The 9,920-nt window shown below is 44.3% G+C and overlaps 1 protein-coding gene across 1 annotated transcript; it reads left to right on the forward strand.

The window, feature by feature from the left end:
* The first annotated feature begins 248 nt into the window (after positions 1–248).
* On the forward strand, positions 249–6,783 carry SPRY2 (sprouty RTK signaling antagonist 2). Its single transcript, XM_030954220.1, has 2 exons — positions 249–1,075; positions 5,008–6,783. Exon 2 carries the CDS (start codon positions 5,059–5,061, stop codon positions 5,992–5,994), a length of 936 nt encoding a protein of 311 aa, XP_030810080.1. The 5' UTR covers positions 249–1,075; positions 5,008–5,058; the 3' UTR covers positions 5,995–6,783.
* The last annotated feature ends 3,137 nt before the right edge of the window (positions 6,784–9,920 follow it).

The following is a 9,920-nucleotide window of genomic DNA, read 5'->3' on the forward strand; positions in this document are numbered from 1 at the left end:
GCCGCTCGCCCCGCGCAGCGCGGGGAGCTCCGCGGACGGGCCGGGCCGGGCCGGGCCCGGGGCCGGGGCCGGGGCAGCTGGGCTGGCTCGGCGGCGGCAGCACTGCCCCTGTGAATGCCTCCCGCAGCTCTGAGTGCTGGCAGGGCGCTGGGAGCGCCAGTGAATGTAGCCCCGCAGAGCCAATGAGCTGGGACCGGATGCGATATATCCTCTGGGACAACAACTGCTCTGTTCCTCCTCAGATCCACATGACGCCATTTACTGCTGCTTTTGCAGAGAGATCACCCTACCTCCTCCGGAAAGAAAAAGAGAGAGAGGGAGAGAGCGAGCGAGCAGAAAAACGCCGAGCCCATACAGCTCAGATCTCAAATCTTCCTCCTCCTCCTCCTCCACCTCCTCCAAACACACAACAACAACCACCACCACAAATCCGCTGCGCTCCCAAAACACCCCCCCGATTGCAAACCACAGAACTGCCTGCAACACACACGCTCGCAGAGGGAGCGAGAAAGCTAAGAGGGAGAGAGGGGAGAGGAGCCTGCAGCAAGCAGCTTCTCAGCAGAACGGCTACATTGCACAAGCTGCTTTTTTGGAGGAGCTCAGTGGAAGAAAGCTCTGGGATTTTATTTTAGATCCACTTTGTTTTGTTTTCTTTGGCTTTTCCCTTTCCTCTTGATCAATTTGCAACAGCAACAAAAAAAAAAAAGTGACTTGGTGTTGGCGATCCGGCCTCCTGTTCATTGAGGAAAAAAAAGGAAAGTGTGTGTGTGTAAGACTGAGTGATTTTTAGTAGCAAAGAAAACCCACCCCGATCCGGAGAGGTGTTTTGATTATTATTATTACAGTATATACACGCACACACGAATTTATAATCGATCTGGGGAGAAGCACCTAACTTTGCTGTGGACTTTTTTTTTTTTTTTACATGGTGATCATTCTTACTCTAATTTGCAAGTTGGACTAAAGCAGAGTTTGGAAAAGAATTTTTTTTTGCTTTAGGGCTGGATTTATTTGCAAACCGCAGGAAGAAGAAAATACAAGAGAGAGAGGGGTTTGGTGCAGCGCCGCGATCACGGTGAGAGCCTTTTCCTTCTTTGCAAAACAAGCTTTTCAGTAACCTCCTCCCCCCTCCTTTGGTTGCTCCAAGAAAACTCGTGGAAATGTTTGAGGCCGATCCCTTTTCCATTCGTACAGGTTCTCCCTCTCCCCCCCTTCCCTTCTCCTTCCTTTCTCAGAGAGGAGCTGGAGGTGGGATTTCGGAGCGGTTTCTCTCCGGGGAGGGGTGGGGGGAGCTCCGCGGGCTTTGCGGGCTGCGCCGCGTTCGTGCCCCGCCGCGGTGCCCCGGGGGTGCGGAAGGCTGCGCGGGGGGCGGAGGGCTGCGCGGGCGCCCCGGAACGCCTGCGGGGGCTGCCAGCGGGCCGGGGGTGCGCTCCAAGGGGCCACAGCTCCGGCGTCTTCTTCGTGCTGCTGCTGCTGCGGGGGGCCGGGCGCGGGAGGTCCTGCGCGCTCCTGCCTCGCTGGGCACGCGTGGGTTTCCGACAAGCCCCGGGGGAGGTGAAGGGAGGGCGCAGCGGGGCTGGCGAGCGCCGGGGCTGGCGGTGCCCCGCTCCTGGGGGAGAAGGAGCAACCCGCATTGCAATGCGTGATTTACGCCTGTCTCTTGTGGCGTCAGGAGATCCGTGCGATTCGGAAGTGAGTGCACGTCTGGTACAAATATATACGTGTGTGTGCGTGCGTGTGTGTAAGCATAGATACTTCTCCTGTGATGAAATTAATTCGATCTGTAAGACGAGGAAAGTCCTTGCCTAGGTTCTTCTATGCAGAGAGCATGTGTGGAGGGGAAGGAAAAAACATAATTTTTACTTACTTTTTTTTTTTTGTGGGTTTACTTCGTGACAGCCCCCTTCCCCCATTAAAAAAAAAAAAAAAAGAAAAAAAAAAAAATAAGAAAAAAAAAAAGCTGCTGATGTTTTCAGCAAGCTGTTTGTGTGTCACTTTGCCCCACCCCGATGGTAAAGTCCCTTTTGCCCTAATCCATAGTCCGATCACACACTCGGCCCTTAATGGGGGTTTCAAAGCACTTTGAAAGAAGAGGAGGTGGTTGGTGTGTGTGCGGTGGGAATGGGGGTGGGGGTGCCTTGCACAGGCTCCGGCCACAAAACAGAAATTCACGGGCAGAGGACTTCTCAGCTGTACACGGGATTTTTCCACAGCAGGCAAGAAGCCCCTCGAGTTTTAAACCTCTCCAAATGTGCCGAACGCGAAACCCGTCCCCCTCGCTCACCCTTTTGCCAAGCCCAGTTTGAAAGAAAAGAAAAGTTAGCAATGCTGGCACTTGAGCTCGGTGAGAGTGGACTTTGGCTCTTAGAAGTGGGGAATCGTGTTATCACACACATGCACACACAAAAAGGCAAATCTGCTTCTCTCGCTCTTGGCGGATGCGAAGGGGAGAAGTACTAGGTCAGAGGAGGGAGAGGTGTGCCCTCCCGTCAGGATTTTCAGGCAAATGTAGGTTTGCAAATTAATGTGCTGGTTCTTTGCATCCTATCCTGTTAGCGGATCTATGACGGGGAGAAAAAACGGGGAGCACCCGGCTCGGCCCGATGCCCCACTGGAAATGCCTCCCGGGTCCCTCCGGGCTGGGGCGGAGCGGGGCGGGCTGAAGGTCAGGCAATTTGCAGAATATGCGTAAAATAAGAGGAGCTTTTCCAGCGGCTGGCTTTGTGAAGTTGAATGGGTGTTTAGGGCAAGGGGAGAGGGGGTAATCTGCCTTTTGCCCAGCTGTCCCGGAGGTGTTGTCTGAACCGTCTGCAGGGCGCCTGGCACTTCCCGGGAGGGGAAGCTCCTTTAGCATCTCCTGGGGGAGGGCAGGGGGGAAGAGTTAAAAGGAAACATGGGTTTGACTTTCTGATAAGGCGGCTGAAGCTGCCCCCTCCCACCTCCCGGCCCGGAGGATGTCTCCTGGTTATCTCCAGGTTGTCTGCACTCTTCGGCGGGCCAGGGGCTGTCGCCTCCCACCTGCTGCGCGCCCCCCGCCCGAGACGGAGCTGGAGGAGGGGAGGGAAGCGGAGAGGGGAGGCTGCTTTTCCAGCTCCCACCTTGGCGTCTGAGGGGGGCTCCGCCACCGATGCCGGGGTCGTCTGAAGCGCCTTCAGGTCAGGGTCAGCTTTGCTTTTGCAGCGGGTTGACATTTCTGGAGAGGCAGGGGCTGATCCGGCGTACCCTGCAGGCTGGCTGGGGCTGGTGGAAACCTGGACGCGGAGGAGACATAGGGCTGCCAATTCCTCTCAAGAGTGGGGAAAGCATTTTATTTTCTATTATTTCCTATCTCCAGATAGTTTCAGAGGAGGTGAACATCTACTTAGGCTGTTGGTTGAAACTTTTGGTATGACAGAGGTTTTAATTTGAAAGAAAAAAAAAAGTATAAGCAATGCTTCAAGCCAAGTTTGCAAGACTTTTTTGGGGGGTGTATGGGCGGGGGGGGGGGGGAAAGGAGCACCGTAACATACATCCTGTGTCCAAAACCAGGATTTAGCAATATTTAAAATAAGTGGTCACTCTTAAAAGTTAGAGATTTGTCTATATGTATTTATTTTATTTTTTTTTAAGAAAAAACACTTGAAGGAGGGGAGCCAGGAGTTAAAAGGTTAAATGTTTTGCATTGATGTTAGAATAAAGACTGTGTCTTGAGATACTCTTTGTTAAACTGTTTGGCTATATTTTACTATTCTGCAGTACAGTATTATTGTTGGTAACTGATGTGTACAGAGTAACACTATGGTGCTCTTTCTAGGTATAATTGAAGACATTGTGTGGTCCTTGTAAGAAGTTTGGTTCCTGCTTGGGTTTTAATTGTAGAATATTGTTCTGGATTTTTGTATAGGTAATTGGATTTTGGAGCCACTTTAAGATATGATAAAGGCAAAACAAATATTAACTAATTTAGAGGGCAGTACTTGAAACTTGCGCATATTTGAGTGTGGAAGTTATTTACAAGTTCTCATCTTCTGTGTCTTTTACTGGCTTTTCATTTAAATTCTAAAGTCTGCAATTCTACTTTGTAGTTAACGATCCTTTCAAGTAATATTCAAAATCAAGTAGATGTCTTGGATGCTGGCATTATTTGAATATGTTATTCATGCCTCTATCCCACAAGCCACTCTTGATAATATTTACAATTTGAAATGTAGTCTATGGAATTTTTTACACATAAATAAAAACAACAACCAAACAACTGTGGTAACATTGCTTTTGTAGTTCTGAGCCTTAAAATAACAATCACAGTGGTGTGCACCAGTATGACACACACTAAAATATTGGAGAGAGATATTTTTACTTGTGCTGTTGAAGTTTTTGGTAGCACTAACTCATTTAATGTCTAACCTCAAACATTTTATTGCTATTTAGTGTTTTTCTTGGGACCATTGGTATTAAACTAAAATTTCCTATTTACATCATGTAAAGTTTAATGTGTAAAGAGACTAGCCTACCAAAATATTATCCAGTTTTAAACAAAATTGGAGAATTATATGTCTGTCATCAGCAGGTCACATTACACTTGCTAAATACTTGCAGGATAGTTTGTTTGGTTTTTTTTTAGTATAAGGTTTTCAGTAGCCTGATGTGAAAAGAAGTGTCACTTCAAGTGGCTGAAATGTAATCACTTTAAAGGCCATGGTCTAACCAGAAGATGGCCTGAGAAGCCTCAGTCAGCAGGAGTAATACCTAGACTTTCCAGAGCCACAAGTTAAGTTGCATGGTCCTAGGAAAGAGTCCTAGGGATTCTTAAAGGTCCTTAAGCTCTCTGCAGCAGTAGGCAGAACAGGCCAAGGGAATTTGGTCACTCAGCTGACCAGTGCCAGTGCTTGTCCCAGATGTGACTCCTTTTTTTAATGGCTGATGCATTACTTGATTGTCTGCGGTGCTGTGGGGTCCTGCAGGCTTGAAAAGCTGCTGGAGGGAGCATGAGACATGTTTCAATAGTGAATCCTCTCTTTTTTGCTCCAGGATTTCAGATGTGTTCTAAGCCTGGCGGGGTGAGCAAGCTTCTGGGCACAGATGGAGACTCAGCACAGCAGTGGGTCGCAGCCCTTACTACAGGCTCGGCGTGACAGTGGGAGGCCGCACGGGGAGCCCGACCTGCGGGATGTCCTGATGCAGCAGGTCCACGTCTTGTCCTTGGACCAGATCAGAGCCATCCGAAACACTAATGAATACACAGAGGGACCTACGGTGGCTCCACGGCCGGGGGTCAAGTCTTCTCCTCGGGTAACAACCCAACCCAAAAATGAAAGGCCCCATGGGTTGCCTGAGCATCGTCATTTTAGCCGGATCCAGCACACGCAAACGCACTCGTCTCCTCGAGCACCTCTGTCCCGGTCCATCAGCACAGTCAGCACGGGCTCACGGAGCAGTACGAGGACAAGTACGAGCAGTAATTCATCAGAACAAAGACTTCTGGGATCATCTTCGGGGCCAGTTGCTGATGGGGTAGTCCGAATGCAGCCCAAGTCTGAGCTCAAGCCAAGTGAGCTGAAGCCTCTGAGCAAAGAAGACTTGGGAGCACACAGCTACAGGTGTGAGGACTGTGGAAAGTGTAAGTGTAAGGAGTGCACTTATCCAAGGACCCTCCCCTCATGTTGGATCTGTGACAAGCAATGTCTTTGCTCAGCCCAGAATGTGGTTGATTACGGGACTTGTGTTTGCTGTGTGAAGGGCCTCTTCTATCACTGCTCTAATGATGACGAGGACAACTGTGCTGACAACCCCTGCTCCTGCAGTCAGTCACATTGCTGCACTAGGTGGTCTGCCATGGGTGTAGTGTCCCTCTTTCTGCCTTGCTTGTGGTGTTACCTGCCAGCCAAGGGTTGCCTTAAGTTGTGCCAGGGCTGTTACGACCGGGTAAATCGGCCTGGGTGCCGCTGCAAACACTCCAACACCGTTTGCTGCAAAGTCCCCAACGTACCCCCCAGGAACTTTGAAAAGCCAACATAGCATCGCTAGCCAGAAATACTAAAGTAACGAGGATGATTATGTTAACGTACATATGCAACCAACTAAGCAGCTATGGTCTTGGCACTGTAGTAGAAGGGTTGGGGATGTACTTTGCTGTTTGCAGTGAAATGCTTTTCTGTGTGTGTGCCATCTTAACTGATACGCTTGTTAGAATCCAGCTAGTGGCATACAGGGGAAAAAAAAGGGATGCAGTACATTGTGACCCACATATTGCATAAGCTAAAGCAACACAGACACTCCTAGGCAACTCTATTGTTTGTGAATAGTACTTGCAAAATTTGTAAATTAGCAAATGACTCCTTTTTTTTTCATTGTTTTCTGCCAGAGATAATGTGCTATATTTTTGTATATACAATAATATTTTCAACTGTGAAAAGTAAGTGCTGTCATAAGACATGGCACAGTCACAAAATATTATACTAATATGTTGTACATTCGGAAGAATGTGAATCAATCAGTATGTTTTTAGATTGTATTTTGTCTTACGGAAACCTTCTATTACAAGACTTTGATTTCCCTTTGGACTTCATGTATATTGTACAGTTACAGTAAAATTCAGCCTTTATTTTCTAATTTTTTCAACATATTGTTTAGTGTAAAGAATATTTATTTGAAGTTTTATTATTTTATAAAAAGAAATATTTATTTTAAGAGGCATCTTACAAATGTCACCCCTTTTTATGAGGACGTCATAGTTGCTGCAAGTGAGGGGTGAATGATGCATATGTTCACTATAAAATAGAAAATATATTAACGTTTGAAATTAAACTGGGCTACTTGTCATTTTTTCCCATTTTTTGTTCTGAGTTGGGAGAATTGATACTTATAATTGCAAACTTCACAGTGCTATAGTCACAGTGAGCCTAATGTGAAACCAAAAAGAGATTTTTAAGTGTATTCTTTTGTTCTTGTTTACTTCTTCACCTGAAAACAGTGCAAGAGTTTTGCTCCCTTCCTTTCCACAAATGTCCCATATACTGTTCCTACAAGAGAAAAGGAAAATGAACATAGGAAAATGCATTAATTCATTCCAGACTAGGACCAATAGGCACTGAAAGCTTGACCTATTCTATAAGTGATGAGCTTTTGTGCTTCAAATAGGAAATAAGTAATCATTCACAAAAAATGTTAGGCTTGCATGGCTTTACTCAGTGAGAGAGAGGAGGAAAAAATGTAATTAATACTGTCAATGCAAAAAGCTTGCAGGATTATTTGTTAAAGTTAGAAGAGTATGCCACAGGGAATGATAGATCTGAATGCAGTCCAGCCTTATGTCAAACATTTGCCTCAGTTGTAAGAAGAAAGTTGCTTGATTTGTCATTCGTGGCAGTTACCTTCCACTGAGGTCAAAATCCTTTCCCTGCCAAGTTTCCCACCGGAAGCCTAGAGAATGATTTACCTTTCTTTATTAACAAACTATCATTTCCTGTTCTGAGCATGTCTCTCCAAGTTTAGAGGTCTTAATGTTCTATTTTATTTATACATTTCTTAAGCTGGCATTTAAGAATAGTTGTAAGTATTTTTAAGCTGATGCTCAAAAAAAGTCTCCCAGCCTTTTCTGAAGCCCCTCCAAGATAAACAAGTTATTACTAATAAATTAAGAACTCACTAGAAGCTGAAAACCAGAGCATTGAGTAAATGTTCTGTCTTTTTGCCCCTTAATTTTCATCTTAGGTCTGGTGTTTGGATGGTTTTACATAGGTCTGTAGGACTCAGAAATCTTACACTGTGTGTTTGTGCATATTGGTTATCAATCATCAAGTGAAATTAAAAGTGCTTGTTCTCTTTCTCTTTTTTTTTTTCCTTACCTCTGTGGTGAAAAATGTAAGCTGGTTTACTTTCTGCACCAGCTGGCTGGATACTTTGGTATACAAAGACGAACAGTATATATTTAGCTTTCTGAGTGGAATTTGCCAGGGTAGCTTATGTTACATGAGTAGTTTGTTCATATTTAAAGCACATCAGTATACTGTAACTGAGTAGTGGACTGTATATGTGAGATTGTGCTTGGCTGCTGATAAACAGAGATTTTTATTATTTAATTATGGGTTTTTTTAGCAATTTTGTTCTTGAAGAGGTTAATAACCATCATGTGTTTCCATTCACTGAATGTAGTTCTTGAATTAGGTTAGATGCTTATGCTTAAACTGTCCTGGGCTAGTCTTGCTGATGAAAACAAGCACTAGGGGAATCTTTAGGCTCCATCTTGGAAACCCCAAGTCCCACCAATTTCAGTAGACAGTAAATACGGTGTTTTCACTGGATTGATGAACTTGACAAAACTGAAGGCAAGCCCAGTCTTTTCAGTGATTTGTGTTTCAGTTGAAGATAACTCCACAGAAAGCGGAAGGTAAAACTGGAAAACTGGGATGGCTGAGCAGCACAGCAGTCAAAGTGGGTGAAACTCGAAAGTCCTACTAGCTGAAGTCCAAAACTAAAATTGTGGATGTGTTTTCTTTTTGCAGTATAGTAAGTTCTCTGTCTGCCTAGTTAGGTTCTAAGGGAAAAGGAAAACCATCTTCTTGTTGGCAGTGAAATTTGAAGCTGGTTTAAACACTGAGCAATGGTTGTGACCTTCCATTTGGTTCTTAATGAGGATAGTGAGTCCCACCCACCCCAGGTAAGCCCATTACCAGAAATTGGGCAGGATGTATGAATCTTGGGAGCAAGGATGTAGGGAAGTGTGGCCTGTTGGGCTAACTATGGCACTAGGGTCTAGGCTTCAGTTAGTATGGATTGATGTTTGTGCCCACTGGACTCTTAAAAGCTGCCTTGTGTATATTAGTTAACGTCCTAATATTGCACTTAATTAGATAAGGTTTAGTATTCTAAATAAAACCAAAATCTTGCCTCAAGCAGATTAGATTGTTTTAATAAGAATTAAGAGGGCTTTTCAAGTGGATTGAGATAATGTTATTAAAGCATGCCTACTTTATCCTTTGAGATAGGAAAGTGGAGGTCCAAGTAAGGAAAATTTTCCATACACAGGTTTTGAGGATAACCATGAAAGTCATGCTTGATATACATCATATAGGACTTTAATTTTAGACTGCTAGGAAGTCATGAGTGAGAGCAAAACCCTTATTATTGTTCCATTTGTTGTGTTGCTGCTTCAGAGTTTTGATCTGTTAACTTACAGATTCCTTAAGGTTTGTTTAAGGTATAGAGATTTGCAGGATTGAACTGAGAGGTGACACTAGTAACAATGGAAACAAACAGCATTTTTTCAAATTATTTTTCTGTATGATGTAAGCTACAAATAAATACATCAAATTTAGAGACATTTAGAAATTCCTCTATTAATATCCTCGGGATCTTCTTTTCTTACTTTGCTCTTTATTGGTTTGAAACTTGGTTATAATTTCTTTTCTGAGATAGGGATCATAGCAGTACAAAACAGGGGGGAAAAAAAAGGAGGAGAGACTCGGATTTAAGTAGAGAATAAAAAGTGCTTTGGATGGAAATAAAATGTGTTCCTAAAGGATTTGAAATCATATTCAGGTGAGTATTTACATTCAACAGATTTACCAAATCAGTTTTCAAAAGCCAAAAATTCTCCAAGAGCAGAAGTGAAGTAGTTAAGTTGCTGTGATGATTAACATAATAGATTTTTTACACTTTCTTACTAAACTCCCAGCATTTAAAGATACAATATCACCTGTATTACCATTTTCACTTTTGGTAAAATGCGAAATAATTTATTTTTGTAATGAGTGAAATCTTGGGTCTTTTTCTCAGTGGCAGGAAGAGAGCAGAATGCATTTCTGTTATACAGTGGAACATTTCTAGGAATTAATGGTTGGAAAAGATGGATTTGAACAGTGTGTCTTGTCTCAGATGTTCCTAGATGGGTGCAGGTACAGCAAGTAATAATGATTTCATCTGCTGAGACTAATTTCTCAATC

Source organism: Camarhynchus parvulus, chromosome 1 (assembly GCF_901933205.1).
Source record: "Camarhynchus parvulus chromosome 1, STF_HiC, whole genome shotgun sequence".
NCBI classification, from domain to species: Eukaryota; Metazoa; Chordata; class Aves; order Passeriformes; family Thraupidae; genus Camarhynchus; species Camarhynchus parvulus.

What these genes read in the sequence shown, in the direction of transcription:
- SPRY2 (XM_030954220.1), top strand. Translation starts at nt 5,059, where the DNA reads ATGGAGACTCAGCACAGCAGTGGGTCGCAGCCCTTACTACAGGCTCGG.